This window comes from Seriola dumerili, unplaced genomic scaffold, assembly GCF_002260705.1.
Source record: "Seriola dumerili isolate Sdu_G_001 unplaced genomic scaffold, Sdu_1.0 BDQW01000367.1, whole genome shotgun sequence".
Taxonomy (NCBI): domain Eukaryota; kingdom Metazoa; phylum Chordata; class Actinopteri; order Carangiformes; family Carangidae; genus Seriola; species Seriola dumerili.
The window spans coordinates 191,170-211,086 of record NW_019174622.1 but is presented as its reverse complement, the minus strand read 5'-3'; the positions used below and the strand labels follow the sequence as shown (position 1 = coordinate 211,086).

Here is a 19,917-nt window from a genome sequence, read left to right as displayed (position 1 = left end):
AAGTCTTTAATCCAGGGCTTCAAAGTTATGTAATAAAACAGTGGCTGTAGTGAGTATTTACAGCAGCGGGACGGTGTATGAGGAATTGACTCAAAATAAACTACAGTGCGCATGAGGCTGATTGATGTATTTTTTAATAGTTTGTGCAGAAAATGGAGCTCAGAGGAACGAGCTCTGTCAGGCTTTGGATACACACACAACTCTTGATGCTGAGACCAGTTCATTGATGGTTTTTCAAGAATTTGAGGACAATAAAAAAATACTGAATATTACAAGAATTAGCCTTTACTTTGTACTTTAGTGGTCCGTGCAGTATTATCAAACAATTGATAACTGCCACACAGTGAACCTGAACCACCCTGAGGGTCTGGAGGAAAACAGTTAGCAGCTTTCGTTGTTTAATGCCCAAAAACTATCATCATTTTACAGACACTTTGCAGTAAAATGCACTGACTCATTATATATGCAGAAGTTTTATAAGTATAGTGCAACTTAATAGTTAGAAAATCCTCAAAAATTAACTTTAAGGAGAAAAGTTCTGGAGAGGTTAAGGTCAGTAAATGTTTTTAAGTCTGAGGACTGTTGAATCATCATTTGCATTTTTACTAATATATGTGCTCATCCAAGTGTGGTCCTTACCAGTGTTTTTGCACAATATATAACTCTGCTAAAACGAAAAAAGAAAAAGAAAAAAGAGGAAGAAAATCGAAAATGTTTCACTGCAGGACTTGACTGTAATGATGTATGAGCTGAGTTTTCCCACAAGTGGAGGAAACAAGAAAACCAGCCGGGGAAAGTATTAGAAGAAATAAAGTGGAAACAAAACAGAAATTGGCTCCAGTGTTTTGGGGGAATGGGATTCACTGCAGCAGTCCACGAAGCCTCAGGGTATAAAGAATACTAAATGTAGAAAAAAACAAAAAAAACATGAATAATCTCAGTAATTATACAGCAATTAGTCAGCACTTCTGCCCTACTGGTTAACTTGCTCATGTTAAATTAATTTGTGTTTATTAAATGGGGCAGGAGAAATGGAAAATGGCTGGCGTGGTGTGCATGTTGGCTAGGTGGCATGTTTGATCTGCAGCTATTTATTTAATTAACCTCCACAAGAACTGAACTCAACTGAGCCACACTGAAATCTCAACATGTAGTTTATCAATTTAATCTATTAAATTTACCAAAAAAAAAAAAGAAAGAAAAGAAAATCAAGCATCTTTTCCACACAGCCCAACCAAAAACTGAACTTTATTTCAAGTGCTGGTCTAAAACTTTGAGTTTACCAACGTGACAAGCTGAATTATGGGAAAATGTGTGGAAACCAAAAGTTTCCATCTGATGCAACTGTGCAGCCAGAAAAAAAAAAAGGTGGCTCAGGTTTGAATATTTCACACAGTGCATGCGTCTTATACCGTAGCTTCAAAGAACCATTGGAACAAGCAGCATATGGAATATTACAGTCCGTATACTGTGTATGTGAGACACAGTGAGGAATAATGTTTATTTTCTCAATCTGAATAAAAGAGGCATTTAAAAAGGGGAAAATAAGCTTCGGGAGCTTAAATGAAATTTCAAGGACAAAAAAAAAGCCGGAAGATGAAAGCGGAGAAAATCTCATCTCAGGATTAAATATAATAAGGTTCACGTTAGTATCACTGACCATTCGGCAAACCATCTGACGCACTGTGATGTGAGGTAACAAACTTTAAAAGCGCACAGCTCACATTTCCTGCTTCCCTTCTTTTTTATTTCCTTTGATGTGAAAAGAGAAAAAAAAAATAAAAATACGCAGAAATAAAAAGCTGCTGTCAGAGATGATTTGGTGCAGAGTACGTGTGTGTGTGTGTGTGTGTGTGTGTGTGTGTGTGTGTGTGTGTGGGTTTTCCAGGGGATTTGAGGAATGTTTGTGGGACAGAGAGAGAAGAGAAATGGGGGCAGAGGAGAAAACACGAAGTGGAGGAGGTGATGGAGTGAAAGACGTGGAGAGAGGGACAGACAGCTCTGACCTTGAGCAGAGCCTAAATAAATGAGGAGGTGCTAGTCTGCTCCCAGGGCGGCACCTGGGGCGACCACACTATTTGACTTATTCATAGCAGACAAACTGTCACTGCAGATCCCTTTCTCTACCTCTGTCTCCGTGTCCCGTCATCAGCCTCCCTCCTCGCCTCAGATGCAGCCCTGCTATAAGATCTGAAAATCTGTGCATTACTGCAAACTTTGAAATAAAAAAAGCAGAGACGAAGGAGTGACGGTTGGGTAAAACTCAACGGCTGGGGCAGAATTACCTGAGCTGCAGTAGCTCGCATTGGAATTTCAGTGTAATGTTCATTTACAGACGATTTAATCCATCAACACAACCACATGTTCACATCATACTCACTCCTCTGCTGCTCACACCGTTTTCTTTCACTAATTATTCCACATTATTTTGTGTCTCTTTTGATCGCCGTTAAGCTACGGACAGCAAAACAGCACTTCCTGCTGATTTTTCACATTAAAAGCCTACCAGAAAATGGGGAGCTTATCTTCAAGGCTCTGGAAAGCTTTTAATGTGAAATACGATGGGGTCCAACAATCTGAGAACGCTTTCCCATTGAACTGGATAGTGAAATATACTTATAAAAGAGGAATTAGGAATAAAGGCATGTCTCTAATGTAGGTTTTTTAAAAAAATAAAGGCCTGGTTCACTTGGTTTTCACCTGGTTGTTATTCTCTTTAGTTGTTCCTGCGACCAACCAGCAGCTGACCGCTTATATCGGCTGCACATGGGGAGTTTTGTTCAGTCTCCTCGTCCTTTACTGCACGCCACTCACGGACAACTACACAGCAGCACCTAATGAGCGGTGTCGTCCACATGTCCATCAGGAGTCATGACACAAGCAGCGTGTGCTTTGTTTATCTTGTTTGTTAACTTGTCAAATTTTTCATTTCAGCACTTCAAAAATAACACAACTCTGTTGTTGGGATGTTCACTGTGGGTAAAGAGATAAACCAAAGGGTTTTAAAAATGATCACCAGAGTAGGAAATTGGAAAAAATAACATTATGCTACAGAAAAAAGACTGTAGGTTTTACCTCTTCAGGCCTCTAAAAGCTACTGAACTGAAACCGTCTTTTAGTTAAACTCCAAACAAAAACTCGTACAAGCACTCGAAGCATTAAGGGATCACAGGCTCTAAATGTGTTTTCATAAAGGCTACACAAATAAATGTTTCAGTGGGAACTGGAGATGTTTTTGATGAAAGCCACCTCATTAAGCACTTACTCCCACGATATCAAAGCAGGAAACATTAAGTTGGCGCTTGACTTTGAAGCTATAGACCACTACTGTACACAGACGCCGCCGGAGCCTCTAGCGGTGCCCATAATCTGCAAGAACAGTGCGACAAATCAACCGAGTGTGAGGAAGGACAAGCCCTGCTGACATAAGCAATAAGCGATGCAGCAGAACAGCAGTGTGTCAGCTGGATAACAAAGCTAATTGGCATTGAATTAATAGAATAATGGGAATCTTGCAGATAGGCCACTTGAAAGTCATCTCTCCTTTTCAAACGCAGCTTTTGTTGGCCTAAATTCACCGCCGAAATTAAAAGTTACGCTTCATCTGCAGCCATCAGGAAATTTGCCATCAGTATGCGCGCACTCTGAGCTAATCAGGACTAATCAAGCCAATCACAGCATTCTCATTAGCTCGCCAGAGATGTGGCATCTATGACTCAGCGGAAGAGACAAAGATAATCCATCTGAGGCAATGAGACGGAAGTGACTGAGGACACCTGGTACAGCCATGACCGATTACACCTGCGTGAGCGTCAGGCGGCTGTCTGCACATTTCTGTTGATGTTTTCTGACTTGTGATGCGACGTCCTGCAGTCTCTGGAGAAAACACCAGAATAACTTAAGTTCTGTTCGTCTGGGATTTGTAGTCAATTAAAAAGACTATCATGTCACCATTTCATTTAAGCTCCCCTCTTCTCCTGTTTCCACGGAGACATTACCATCGGAGACCGGGATATTAATCACTGAATTAATTATTATGGGTTGCCTTGAGGGAGCAGAAGGGGGTATTAACCCTTATTAAGAGAGAGAGAGAGAGAGAGAGAGAGAGGGGAAGACGTTCTGTGCTGTTTCAACCTCTGCCTTTCCTGTTGGAGCTGTGTCGTGAAATGAGTCAAAAATAAAAAAAAAGAAAAGAGTTCCACATGATTAAAACGTGGGAGAATCACATTTCTCCAAGAGGACAGGATCACACGGAGCAGGTCAGGAAGCTGGATGGACATAATTGTCTTTGACTTGGACCCACGAGTGTTGGCTTGTTCTCACATAGTATTAAAGAGGCTATAATCAATATTTTTACAGTGAAAAATGTGTCAGATGACGACGACATGAAGGAGGCCGCTTGTGATGAACCTACAGACAACTGAGTTACTGACAACTTTAGTTAGTAAGGAATCCATCTGTCTTTGCTGATGCTTGATTTACCCAGTGGTCGGCCTTTTTCTACCACTGTGACTTCAGCTGGTTCATCTTATTTATTCATTTATTTATTTTGAAAAATAAAATGCACTGGATAATCTTGTTCTACAACCGGATTGTGTTTCAATAAAATGCTGGAGGCCGTCCTGTTTATGGTTTAACCTTGCTAGCTTGTTGTAGCTGTGCACATGTGCCTGTTTTTTGGGGAAATTATTAGCCTTTATTATAGCTGCAGTGAGAGAGTGACAGGAAAGTTGGAGGTGAGTCACCGGGGCGCCGGGACAACGGGCCTCTCTAAGGAGAATTCGTTAAAATCTTCTCTCTACTCTTGGCTGATCATTTTGCCCACAAAAGGATCTTAACAGGCAGCCTTATATAGCAATTTGAGGCGCTGATCATGCTAATGATGAAACTGTATGAACATTAACCTCCTTGTGAATATGTGGCATTTATCGGGTTCAAATAAGCAATTTACAACAAGTCGTGCAGTTAAGATGGTTAAGAGGGGGATGATATAATGCTTATGTTGTTTTGAGTGGAGGTCAGGGATATCCAAGATGAAAACTTAAATGATGTGACCATCAGTCAACCTAAACTTCTCCTAAACTCTTACAAACGACAAACACCTGAATTCATTTGTAGTTGTATTCTTATGTAACTGTTTTGTGGTGGACGAACATGTAGAACATCAGAGGTTTCAGAGACTGTGCCGCAGGCAAACTGAGCTTCCAGCGTCCGGCCACCTCCCGACTGTAACCCACGAGCGAGCACCGCGGCTCTCTCGCGCCAAATTCGTCCCATTCACCTCTGCCCTTGTCACTCCCTCCGTGCCATCTAATCTCCCCTGTGTGAAGGGATTTGCATGTTGCCCTGTCAGGCTAAACTGGAGTGGAAGCGCTCCTGAGCTCCGGGGCTCCGCGCTGATGGACTGGGAGAGGCCCATGGGATTAGCGGTGACAGGTGGAATGCAGCGGGGACCACAGCCAGAGACAGAGAGGGTTGAAATGTAGACTTTTCATTCTGATGCCGACACATTGTTGTGCGGCTCTCAAGTCCTTATCTGCGGTGCACAGGCGGAGATGGTTATGGTGGTGGGTGGTGGGTGGTGGGTGCTGGGTGGGGGTGGGGTGGTCTGCACACATGTGAACAAAGCGAGTGTACTCCTTAAATGAGTGCGCTTAATTACAGTCACAGGGCCACTACAGTCTCCTCTATAGGTTGCTTACGTGAGGCCGGGCTATAATTTCGAATGTACCTCAGGATCCTCCATCTTGTGTGTTTCTCTGTTCTCCTCTGGTGTGGGGGAGGCTGAAAGATACAGGCTGGTTTGGTCCTCCTTTCATCTTCTAAAATCTTACCAACTCTATTACATTATAAGATCCATAAGGGCTTAAAGCAGATAAAAGTAAGTATTATATCAAAGACTTAAAATAACTATAGGAGCCAGTAGCTCAAAATAACCCAAACAATCCATGTGCTGGAACTTTAAGCTTGACAAAGCCATTCAAACAGCGCAGAGAGGCTTTGAAGACAATGAGAAGCCATTAAGAATAACAGGCTTTATCAGTCCATAGGTTCAGAGAAAGTCACTGTGTGATGATGGACACGAAGCCTGATCTATGATTGCAAAAACAAAAGACTGGAGAGAAACATAGCCGCACAATAAACTGTACAAGCCCCAATTCTCCTCCCTTATACCAAAGTACGCGACGCTTTAGTGGACATGAGTCCGCTGGTGCGAAGCCCAAAAGGGGACGCTTGGTTTGGGTCTCGTAATTTGGACAAAAGGGAAGAGAAGTCACAGAGAGACGGTGAAAGACAACACCTTGACACTGTGTTCTTAATGAATCTCACAGGTTTTCGTACTATGGAGCAGACAGCGGGTTCACGGAACCACGGTCGCCAGTCATGTAACTGGAGCTCAAACACACAGACGTACAAGTGCGAGGACACAACTGCCGAAGCTGACGGACACCGAGACAACCCTAATTCCCTTACAAGCAGACAACACAGTGTATGCAAGTCAGACAGTGAATAACAATATGGCTGGAGAAGAGAGAGAGAGAGAGAGAGACAAAAAAATCAATACTAGCAGAGACAGTCTCTCTCTCTCTCTCTCTCTCTCTCTAACAAACGCACAACATAACACATAACGAGTGTGATGCCACTGTGCACGTACAGGTATACACAGCATCAGACACTGTGGTGCAACACATGAGACAGTCACTAACAACACAGAACATGGTACCTGATAGTTAAGGCCTTTATATTATGCTTCTGAACCACATGCAACTATACAAAACACTATGCAGTAACTTTAACTTAAATAATACATAATCAGTCAGATGAAGTTCATTGTATCATCAGTAGCAGATGACAGAAACTAAATACATAATTTCTAGTTTTAGTTAGTTTAGTTGTAGTTTAAAGGAACAGTTCAGCTTTCAGAGATGAAAGGACTGATACTGATCTAATGTCTGTGAGCTAAGTAACGAGCTGGAGCTGGGATGTTTAGCTTAGCTTAGCATAAAGACTGGAAACAAAGGGAAACAGACTGGCCAAAGTTCAAAATAAACACCAACCAACACTGGAAATATCTCAACAACTATTGGACGGACTGACGTGAAATTTCTTATGGATTGACTCCTAATGACTTTGGTGATCACCTGACTCTCCCTCAGGATGAACTGTAGTAAGTTCAGTGAACTACTGTTGTCCACCCCTTTTGCAAAGCTAATGACATTCCCATCAGCCTGTGCTGTACTTTGTGTTTACTGCTAATGCTAAATGTTAGCATGCTAACTTGCAAAACATTGAACATGGTAAACTGTATGCCAGCTTAACATCAGCATTTTTGCATTGTCATAGTGAGCATGTTAGCATGATGACATTAGCATTTAGCTCAATGCACCACTGTACTGGCTCCAGTCATGGCTGCAGACTCATATTTAATCCATCCACAAACAGACTGTTGTTCAATAAGACCTAGTTACAGACACGAGATGCACTGTGGTAATTTTAATTTTTAAAGGTGTTGGTAGACATTTTTTTGAACTTTGGACAGAGCCAGGCGAACTGTTTCACACCACTTTCAATCTTTGCTAAGCTTTGCTAACAGTATCTGATTGTAGCTAGCTCCATATTTAAAGCACAGACATGAGATTTACATTGATCTTCTCATCTCATGCAAGAACACAAATAAGCATATTTCCTAAAAGGTTGCTTTACTATTTACTTTACTTGACTATTTAACTACTGCTTTAAACACAGAGCATTTTTAATATAATCTTTAGGGTCACATATAACCAATATAAAACTACATAATTTAAAACCTTAAGTCATGTCACTACTTTATACACTTAATAAACTATATAAATTCAATAAAGTAATACAGTTATTCCAGATATTAGACTGTTAGGTGGTGATAGTGGAAATGTATCATAGACCATAATCAAGGTTCAGATGCTGAGCAACAACAACACTCCCTATTAGAGCCAATAATAAAAGTCACAACGGACAAGAACTGGAGGATTTTTCAAGTATCTCCATGGTTTATAACTGAAGCTCTGGCTTTAATGTGAATGTCAGCTATGATTCGAGCTAAGGGCACACACTACACAACTGTTGGGACTGGGAAAAATATCAAAAATCACACTGATAATAGCGTTCAGTTCAGGATTATGTTCCAACTCGTGTTGTACAGACTTCACTCACTTTACGATGAGCTGATTTTGAAAATTACAGACCACAGGTTTTTGGTGCCAGTGACACTTTGACATGATTAAAAAAAATCAAAACAAACTAATGTGTTTTTCTTCCCATTCACTGTCACAGGCTAATTTTGTTTTGTCAATCAAACACATCTGAAATAATGATGAAACTGGATTGGCAGGCGAGGGAGTCTGGAGACTAACACAGACACAATCCAGTCGGACGTGAAGGCACATTGTGATTATAACTGGCCTACAGGTCGTGTAGTGTGTCCCCAGCCTGAGGAGAAAGAAGCTAAAGAAGTAGCAGTGAGACAAACACAGAGCAACTTCTGTGACAGTTGAATGAAAGTCAGGCTTACCTGGGGGAGATGTCACAGCCCTGCTGCATGAAAGCGCCCAGGGAGAACCAGAGGGAGTTGAAGATACCAAACTCATTGGGGGGCTGGTCACTTGGCGGACCGTCGGTGCCCTCCTCGGGCTCCTCGGTGTGCCATTCGTACGGGCTGAAGCGGCTGACCAGGAAGAGCACCACGCTCACGCCGATATAGGCAAACACGATGCACATCCAGATCTCGTAGGCCAACGGGTCCAGGAAGGAGAACACCCCTGGTTTGGATTTCTGGGGCTTCTTGATCATGATGGAAATGCCCAGCGACATGAAGGGCTTGGAGAAATCGATCACCTCCTCCCGGACCAACGTGATTGTCAAAGGGGCCACAGCGATTTCCGCTTTCTGTGGGGATTTGGATGAAGAGGGATTTGATTAGCCACCTGAACGAGCCTCTCTGAGAGCGACTCTAAATCCCTAATGATGACAGATAAACAAATGCAAATGATGGATCATCTCTCTGAGCCGTGCCACGCAAACATCACTTAGTCACAGATATGACATCCAGAAGGCCAACAGCTAGCCGGCCGTCAGAAAACAAAACAACAACAATTACTCCTGTTTCTTCTTCTTGTTCTTGTTCTTCTTCTTCTTCTTCAGCAGCTCGTGTCGTTTTATCTGAATTTCTCCCTTGACTGAACAAATCTCTGAGCGATCAAGTTTCGACGGCGGCTGAATACATCTCAGAGTGATCAAGTTAAGACAGAGGGAGAAAGAAAAGAAATTGAAAAAGAAATTCTCAAACCCTCTCTAATGCTGAGAGGCTTAGCTGAAACTCTGGGGGAATCAGCAGGGAGGATAAAATAATGTGTCACAGAAATATGCTTACAGCACAGGAAGGCAAAAATGGGATACAGCCACCTCTGAGGTCTGCAGCTGTGGAAAAATGCACACTGGCTTGCTGAAAATCCACAAACCAGATTAAAGTTAGTGACTTAGCAACACTTGTGTGACCTTGTCTGCCTGGCTTGGGAGCAAAGGGCTTAATATCAGCAAGAATTTAAAGTTTCATTACGACCATCTGACACTTAAGGAGGTGGGAAAAGGAGAAAACAGGGACGACGGAAATAAAATGAAAGAGATTTAAGTTCTTTCATCCTCAGCAAAATGCACTAAGATGACAGCCTTGGGGCATTTAGTGTGTGCTAAAATACATGGCAGGTTAAATGGAGGCAGGGCTTTTGTGGTAGTGTGGAGCTTTTCAGGGAGAGCCAGGAAAGAAATGAATGGTCTCTGAGCAAAGTCTTAGTCGGGAAAGTGCTGACAGCTTCCATGTCCTCAGACGTTCCCATGAACACTGTAGAAAAACCTACCAGCTTCCCCTATGCCCCCAATCACACACTCTATCGTGCACTTCTGGCTATACACACTAGTGCACAGCGTATATTCTTCTAACACACATTTTGGTATTACTATACTTGTGACGACCTTCCCCCTGAATCCGCCATTGTTCGTCCTCTCTCCTCTGCTCCCACCACGGATCTTTACCGCAAGTTCTTCTTTTCATTCTCAATCCTTCACCCTTTTACCCTTCAACTAAACCTCAAGCAATAATGTGGAAGATTCAGTATTTATCTATTGAGCCAACCATAAATCTTCAGCTAGTCACATTTCCTCATTTTCAAGCAGAGGTCAAAACTCCAGCAACTTGCAGTAGACAGAAGAGCGTTATAATTAGGGGCATCGGGGGCCACAAGCTGAATAATAAATAATAAAGTTCTTGTGTTTACTGCAGATGTTTTTCCTCTCTCCGTGCACCTCGGTAGCGCCAGGAACCTCTACTTTTTTGTTTCTACTCTTTTTCAAAGAGCCCTGGTTATCTAGAAAAAAAGAAAATGTGCAACACTTCCACATTTAAAGCTAACGAGAGACTTTGAGAGGCTGATAAACTGAAGAGGCACAAAAACAGCGTTTGTGCTCTGGGACTGAAAGGGTTAAAGTCCAAAATTGTGATGACAGCTGTACTAGGTCAAAGCACTTATGTTTTTTTCCAGTTAGGGTATTTATGTTAAAGTAATTTTGCCGGGCATGTCTCCCATTCAGAGAAAAGCTCTTGGACAGGAAGCACTCCTGCTCACAGTGCTTGTTAAAGAGACGAAAATAGCAGAGAGAACAGCTACACTTTCTCTTTTTTTTTTTTTTGTTCCTGTGTGTTTGACCAACCTGGTCGGTCTTTACACCAAAGGTGCACTGTGCTGCTTGATCAGTCCTGACACATCCCGAACTGTGGCTCTCCTCGCTGCAGTCGACCTCACAGTGAGTCACTGCAGCAGCAGAAGTTCAGGGGAGAAAAATGCCACTTAGCTCATCACAAAAAAAAAAAAAAAAAAGGACCAGGAAAACATTTTTTTGAGGCAGAAATACTGTACGTTTTCTACTAATTGCTGCTTGTGTAAACACTATTATTGTGCAATGATCGCTGTCAAAAATACAGAGTAGAATATCAGACATTTAATGATTGATTCTCAACTGAACCTAAAATCCAATTTTAATTCACAATAAGTGACAAAAATCTTCTTCTTCTCATCGTTTTCTTCATCTTTCTATTCACAAATATGTTGCTCTTTCTTCACTTCGATGCCTTTATCGACACCAACATCATCCTACGCCACATCCCGCAGCACGGTCAGCGTCAGAGAGACACCTCACCAGAAATCAGACCAGCACCTCAGAGATTCTATAACAAGCTCCACAACCCTCGCTCCTCCACTTTAACCCCCTCCAAAACCTCTGCTCTAATGCTACACTAATTCCCCCTCTTCCTGCCTGTATTAATACCACCAGAGACTGCTGGGCTTTTTACAATTTCTTTTTCAGGTGGGTTTAATTATCTACACAACAAACAACGCAGAAGTGCTTCAGACAGAGATTAAGTCGAACTCTGCAGATCAAGAAAAACTGTTTGTCCAGAGACCTCGAGCAAAACCTTGTGTAAAAGCATTATTCTGCACATTAAAAGACATAAAGTATTTTATATATAATGTGATCTTTTTAACTTAGTATTATTGATCAGACAGCGGCCGTGGACAGTTATTTATCTTAACTGCACAGAAAACAATAAGAAACCTTCTTGTCAATCTTTTTCAGTTTTCATTTTCAGTTCATGCAAAAGCAACACTTCCTCCATGTTTACCTGTTGGTTTGATAAATTATAAATAATGTAAATAATAATGTGTATCATTCTGTTTTCAGTATACAACACCATTTTTATTCACCTTCTATCCCCAATTGAGTTTTTCTTCTAAACTCAACACTTACTGCACAGATTTTTCACATTAAAAGCCTTAGAGTGGCTCAGAGTGCCAGTTCCTACCTGTGCTTTTAATTTGAAACATCTGCAGGAAGTCTGGAGTTTCACTGATGGTCGGTTTAACGGCAATTAAACAACACTAATGGGCCGTTCAAACATAAAGACTCAAATGCTGTAAGACCGATGGGCTGCAGCTCATTGTGAATGGGACCTGGCTTTGCAGCTTTCCACTCCCTGAGCTGCAGATTCAAAATCATAAATGCATAAGGAATAAATGTCAGGCTGCCATCTCTACAGCCATGCTGCTAGCATTGGCTAATAAAAAAGAAGAGTCATTATGTTTTAATTGTCCTGTGAGCTACTAGAGTACAAAGTTTCCATCCCTCAATGTTTTAAACCGTGTGTTTATGTGTTTGTGCTGGCCGCCGCTATTATTCGAGTGTCAGACATAATTTCATTTTAACAAGCACAAAGTCTGTATTTATGACTTTGCTTATCATATGGTCGTGAGGAGAACAAATGAAGAACAAATTCTCCTACTGAATATATCTGGCTTTCTCAGACTCTCTTACACAGTGTGAATGAATTTGACCATGATGACTAATTTCAGTGATTTTCAGCTGTAAGATCTTAAAAGCAGTTTTTTTTTTCCCTGCCATAGGCCAAGCTGCTGTATAAATGTATTGTTAGTATTAACAGATTAGAAGAAGACACGGTATTGTCTTTAAATACCATCGTGAATCTTACTGACAGCATAAAATTAAAGTTTGAATGTGATGAGTCAGCGTAGATGAAAAGCTAATTTCAGTCCAGAATAGCGCTTCAGGGAGAGAAAAGAACTTCTTCCTGTCAACCAAAGAGGGAAAACAAAAAGGTTCTTACCCCGTACACCAGCTCCCCGACCATGCCGTTCCAGATCTTCGTCTCTGGGTCCCTGGCGCCGTACTTTCCGTCGGGAACGATGGAGATCTTGTACTTGATCCCGATGTGTTTGGCGATCTCCGAGGCCAGGTCCACGCAGTATCCCTCGTACTGGTCGTTGCCCTCGTACATCTCCCAGTTCTTCTTAAGCATCACATAGGGACCCTCCTACACAAGGGACCATAACCAGTGAACCAAACCATCAGACAGACAGACACACGGACATGACGGGCTCGCACTATGACTCATCAACACAGCAACAGACAAACAGAATGACAAAACAGGAACTGTAGCTCATTCATACCAACCGGGGTTGAGGTTAAAGGTACTCTGTGAAGTTTTTGACCACTAGGAGCGCTATGGAGCAATGTTTTGATGAGCAGGCCCCCGTTTTGTTTGTGTCACATATAAACGAGCATGCAGGCGATGCAATACACATTCATGCCATTTAATCGATCAACATTTGGTGGCAGTAACGTCCATAGAAACATACAAATATGGCAGAAGAGGATTGCTAGCTAGCAAACATGGATGTAAACAACATGGGCTTTAAATGTTTTATAAGGCAGGAAATGCATTTGACATTTTTATTAGGCCTCCAGATATACACACGATGCGTTTGTGTAACTGTTTGTTTACAAGAAACCTCCACAGGGTACCTTCAGTTTCAGATCATGAGGTGGGTTTTCTTCAGTGCTGCACATGGGAAACATTTGATTTATCATAAAGCAATAAAACAAATTTAAAAAAAAAACATTCTAAAGCTGCAGCAGATACTTAAAAACACCGATTTATAGCATAGAACATTTTCCACATTAGTCCACATGATCAGCACTCATGAGCTTTAATTAGAATGACTATCATGATGTGATAGCTGGGGAGAGATTAGTTAACTGTGTGGCAGATTGTGCCGTTAAATGGTGATGTCACGCTCACTGGTGGGAAACGGTATTTACCGACATTGATTTGCACAGTCATGGTGGGGAAATGATAGATTGGGAGCTATCGTTTCCCCCACTATTTCAAATATTTGTTTTAAATTTTAAGCTCTGTTGATTGCATATTATTTACAGAGATGCACCCTGGGAATTGTAGTTAATTTTTTGCTACTACAGTTTTCCTGTTGGCAGGTTTGTATCCTTGACTTTTTAATGAAATAACCAGATATTTTATAACATAGTAGATCCTCATTTGTATTGATGATTAAACTGGGAGGCTGTGGAAATGGAAGTACCAACTGTTGTGTCACTAAATATCATCTGCAGAAAATGGACACTGGACACCGATATAAATCCTTCCACTTCCCAACTCTGTTGACTAATTCAAACTTTCTAAAATCCCTCTCTTTTCAACTAATACCTGGGTCTACCCAAGGAAAAACCTGCGTAGTGCAGCTTTAAATCTAATGACTTTAAACTGACTTGATCCCACCTGCTGGGAGATGCATTTCTTTCCTAAAGGTAATTTAGTGTCGTGCAACCCGGGGGGGGGGGGGGGGGGGGGGGGGGGGGGGGGGGGGGGGGGGCAGCCTCCTCCTGCATATACACAGTACACACAGACTGGAGTTTAGGCAGGAAAAAAAAAAATCACCTAATGTGGATGCATGATACACAGACTCAAGGAGAAGGAAGGAAGGTATGACTAAGCAGAAACGGAGGCAGACATAAAGCTAAAGGGAAGTGAGGAATGAGCTGCAGTCAGACTGAATGACTTAATACCTACAACAAGCTTGACTCGACTCGAACACTTAATATAATCAGGGGTGGCTGCATCAGTCTACACTGTAACCAGTGGTGGGTTATAGATCATTAGATTCGCTGTTGCTCAGAAAGTGATCTAAATGTAAACCTCGTCTGGTTTCCCGCGCTCACATTTCCAAACAAATTACTTTTGTCATGGAAGGCAGCCCACTGCATGTTGAGAACAGGAGCAATTTATTCTTGAGATGTGTTTGCTTGACATTGCCCCAGGCCAAAGCAAGGTAAACCAAAGACTCCGCAGCAGGGAGAGAATGCAAATGCTCGGCTGAGCCTGCGGCACAACAAAATGTTACTGTACAACATAATGACGGCACAGTTTAGCAGCTTCATGTCAAAATGAGACATTCGTATTCTGAAATATGTTCCACAACTGCTCTTACACACACACACACAAAAAAAAAAAGCTGATAAAATTAGAACATACACAACACAAAAAGATCTTCTTTACTTGAAGTGCATTCATGCATTATTAATAAGTTCATTAAAACCATTAGATAAGCTTATTACAAAATTGTCAAATACAAAGATTAACATTTTGCCGTCAACTATAAAGTATCCATCATAATGATCATTTCCAAGAAGTTTCCTGGAAATAATGATGTAATTTGGCACCAAAACACAGACAGTGTTGATTCACTTCTAATTCATTAATTCTAATTCATCTCAGGCCAAATTTACTGTTGAGTGTTTTAGTCATCTGTGCATGCAACAGTGTTGTACTGGCAACAACATACTGTATATGAAGAATGATGTTTCCAATGATAAACGAATAAAGAATTAATATTTTACTTGGGTTTTAATGTTGCTTTTCTTTCAGGGAAATTCCAGTTTTATCTATAATTAGTACAAAGTTCTTTCCAGGACACTTCCTTGGAAATTATTCAGAAATTAGGCATCTGTAAAAATAAAGCGTCACACCAAAGCCCCCTCGTGTAGGGTTTGAAACTTTCTGGTATTGTATCAAATAGATGTAGTGTGACAGTCAGGAACGCACGCTGGTACTTGTTGTGAGCGCAGAGTAATGGGGCTGAACGCTACACACAGATTGGACTTAACTTTTACATAAACTGCCTCATTTCTCTACAAACAAAAGCTGAGGCTTTCAGAATTATATCAATTTGAATAATCACATAAAAATTCTGCCTCATTTTGTGGGTCCATAATTTACGAACAATTTCCTAGAATTAACTTTATCAAGTACAGACAGAGTTACTACACGTTCAGTGACACAACTCCAGTTATTTGCTAGTCTAACTTATAGACCTTTAGCCTAAACGCTCGGTGCAAAGCAGCTAAAACACACAAAGATGTGTCGCTAAGTAAACATACATATGGAGAATAAAGTTTCCAATAATAAACAGACTCCTTTTCCTTCAAGGAAATTCCTATTTTTCCCGTACGATTAATGGGAAATTACAAACTTCCTGTGACATTATTAGTTAAATTATTCAGCATTACCAAAGATCAAAGATGCTATAATCACAGCATGACATTATGAGCATCACTTCAGGTAAAGCATTGCCATGTTTTCTCATAGTTGTGGCTACTCTCAACTTTTCACTTCAGCTGGAAAACAGAATTCATGATTTACTGATGGAAACTTCATTCGCCGGTTGATTTTCGCAGATGTTTTGGATGTGCCGCATCAAAGAGAAACCAGCCATAACCCAGTGTGATTTAAGATAGCAGGGGTGTAGGACCGAGCTGGCAGCCGGAGGAGCGGGAGAAGTGGCAGAGATAAAGGATTCAGTCAGCGTTTCTGGCACGAGAGGAAGAGCAGTGCTTCAGAGGTCTTCACAGCAAAGGCCGGCATGGCTGACAGGCTGGTCAATAATCGCAACCACACTGCTTCACTCACTGCCTAATGAGACTAATTAAACATGCCATTAAAAGCACACAGACACACACACACACACACTACTAAATCCATACATACGTATATGAGGGATACACACACATACATGTTTGACTGTGCTGTGTAAAAACTGCCTGTTTGGTTTTGTGTGTGTGTGTGTGTGTGTGTGTGTGTGTTGTGCGTTATGTAACAATCTTTTGCACATTACGTTTGAATATGAGCAGTGATAAGCAGCAACATGATGGTCCGTATTGCACAATAACTTGAGCACAAAACATTTTATGAAGCAAACACACATTAGTGCTTCTCAGTAAATGACTCATTTCTGGGTCTCATTCATCAGCAGCCACTTGAGGCACTAATCACATTTTTATTTGACTTTGATTTAATGTGGTTGTGCGACACTGAAAAGGGGAAGAACATTTAAAGCACAAATTTATTTCTTTTCCAGATGAGGTGCACTCGACTGGCTGCTGCAGTGGGACATCATGGCCTTGTCAAGGGTTTTAAATCACCATGGTGTTTTGGTGAAAGCCTCTTTTGTTCTACGTGAGCCTCAAAATCATACACAGTACAAACTGTACACGTGTACCTGCAGCAGCAAAGATGAAGTAAAACTGAAAATCAAAGAAGAACATACGGTTTAGATTTTTATGCTAACAATAAGTGCTATCTTTTTTCTATTTTCCAACGTGAATTTTTATCAGTTACTTTCTGAATTGTTTGCTTTGACTTGATGGATGTCGTAACCGCACACGCCCAAATGTTCTCCTCCATTTGTCGGCAGTTTTCATTCACAAAAACAAATGTCACCCAGGAGTAAAAAGAGGACGTTGGAGCTTAAAGGCCTGTAGTTGGATGTAAACATTTAGCAGTATTACTTCCAGGCTGTAAAGTCGTCTACAGTGCGTCATCGGAGAACTTTACTGTGACAGAAAAATGCAGGAATAGTTGGACCTGAAATTAGATGCTAAAGAAAAGCAGTGCTTGACACGGGGGGCGTTCAATGTGTCATAGAGATGGACAAGAGAATACACTCCATTAGAGGGGACGTTACACCGTCAAGTGTTTACACCTGAAGTGCGCCTGCTGAAAGACTGTGAGGGGGGTTCGTGCCTAAAAATAATCATGATGAATGTGACAGGTTCTCTTAAAACACTCATACGTGCAACTTAACAAATCTGTTGTTAAAAGTGCATCTTGCATGGGGCCCCATGTGTTCTCAATGTGCTGCCGTTGCATCATCAGGACGAGTTTCCAGTATAAAAAGTGGTCACTGCCCATAAAATCTAAACATCCCCCCCCACACCAGAATTCCTTGGACAAAGGCAAAACTAAAACATAATTACAGCAGGACCTTGTCTGTATTTCTTACCCTCTGGCAAACTGATGGTGTGCCAGGTTTAAAGTGCAATGGAGGAGTTTAAAGCCAAGGCACATTCATCAAAGCTTTCAGCCCCGTCCTGCCAATATGATGACAGTCAAACTTTGTCCTTGGCTACGGGAACTTTTCTCAACTTCAAGCCGGAGACATCACAGAGATCTATTATCTGTAACCAGTCTGAGATAGCTGCACACAAAATGAAATCCAGCGTTCAAAAGAAGAAGATGCCGTGGGTGTAGATGGATTAATTCACAAGGACCAAATTAATATGAACGTTAATGGCCTAACGTAACAAATTTGCTACTATATAAGGGCTGAAACACAGTTGGTTACCTTTAGCCCCCGTCAGTAACATCCTTACCTAGTTAACCACGATGTTCAAAATAGAAGCCAGCAGCTTCTGCCAGCCATGCTACATTTTCAAAGGAACTTATAGCCAGTTTTCCACGGCAGGAACCTACTGAAACGTGACTTCAAACAAAAACATGCATCTGGTTCTGGTGCTTTGTTTCCACCGTTCTCGGCCCACTTTAGGGATGAGTTCCTGGAACTAAGTGTCAGCACTGCTCAGGAGGCGACGCTAAATGCAAGTTTCCAGAAACTGTCAGCGGTTGCCGGTACTGCTGCTGTACTCGGTCGAGCCGATGTGTCACGGAGAAGCCTCACATCGGGTTGTGTGCTAAGGTTGGGTTGTTTTTAAAATGCTTTTTTTTCTGACTCTGCCAATCCACCAACCATCCTCCACTACTCCTACTCTTCCAGATGGTGCCTGTACAAAGTTCTGCTCTGACTGAGTGTTGTTCAGTTCAGATGGGAAAGACATTTTAGACAGTTTAACATCTGGTCAATTCTGGGGAAAAGAGAAGCTGATCTACTAAACAGTTGTTGATTTTTGAAATGCTATAGTGTTGCAAAATTTAAGTTTATATGTTTTGTGTTGGTGAGCTGCCATTTCATATTTCATATTCTGTGTTGGTATATTACTGTTGTCAGATTACCTCTTTTCTATGTGAGAGAAAGCCTTTCCAAAGCAAGCGTATGACTTTGGAGAAGAATTAACTAAAATACAGCCTCAGGTCTCAGGTTAAAGTCTCCAGTCCTACAGCAGCAGCCGGGTTCAGTAAGGTCAGATCTGAAAGGCGTATGCGCTGGCCAGGTTCAGGTCTCGGGGTTTAGGTTCTGTGCTGACCCCAAGAACGATTACAGCAAACCAAATGTCTGGCGTCTGGTAGAACTGGGTTCACAACAAATATCTCAACAGTGCAGGGAAGAAGCTCCTCGATGTGCTTTGGCAACTTTCTGCAGCCTTTAAATCTGCAGTCAGGTGACAAAACTGATGGATTGTGCACAAAGCGCCAACACAGGTCTGGGATTATATGATTTAACCTATCTTAATTATTAAACACTGAAACCAGGAGGCAAGTAACCAATGTTTGATGACTAACAAGAAAAATTGCCAACATGTTGAAGTGCTCCTTTATAACTGTTCCTAAGACACAGAGGCAGCCTGGCTGTAATATAACACTGTGACACTTCATTAAGTTCATGCTCAACAAACATTAGTCTCACGAACACGGAGCGAAACACACATTAAAAGCGGGAGTGAAAGGCAACCGTCACAATGTAACTATAATATCATGCTGCATAAAAGCATGATGGATATGAACTGGGATGATTATGGGCGCATTAGTCTTTCTAAGCTGTTTTAAGGCTTACAGGAAGGCCCTCTGAGTGTGTAATGTTCTGTAGGGTAGAGCAGGTAGTCGGAGAAAGTGACAGATTTAGAGCAAACAGTAATACAGTTAGACATAATGTATATTCACATTCTGGTAACGCCTCACTTTTTTCTTTTTCTTTTTTTCTAAGCTCGGGGTCCATGGAGCTTTGCAAAAAAAAAAAAATTACAACTTCAAATTCAGGATGGAGATCAAGCCGTGATTGGCCACACAAACACACGGGGCATGACAATGTATGATGCTAGCACACACACACACATGCACACACACACACACACACATACAGGTGTAGTGGGAGCTTGTTTATGCTAGTAAACAGACACTGTGCTGTTAAAGAGTTGGGGACCCGTTTGAGTCTCAATGGGTGTCCATCCACAGAGCAAAGAAAAAGACCTCGATTTGCATTTCATTTTCCTCTCGAGGGGGGGGGCTCC

The 19,917-nt window shown here is 41.6% G+C and overlaps 1 protein-coding gene across 2 annotated transcripts in view; it reads right to left on the bottom strand.

The window, feature by feature from the left end:
* The window catches only part of LOC111233094 (glutamate receptor 4), a 105,619-nt gene that overhangs the window by 12,192 nt on the left and 73,510 nt on the right, over positions 1 to 19,917 (bottom strand). For both annotated transcript variants that reach the window (XM_022760854.1, XM_022760855.1), the window contains exons 10-11: positions 12,710 to 12,916; positions 8,549 to 8,922 (exon numbers count right to left, since the gene is read on the bottom strand). In XM_022760854.1, coding sequence (XP_022616575.1) covers positions 8,549 to 8,922; positions 12,710 to 12,916 — 581 coding nt within the window. The remainder of the gene's footprint in view (positions 1 to 8,548; positions 8,923 to 12,709; positions 12,917 to 19,917) is intronic.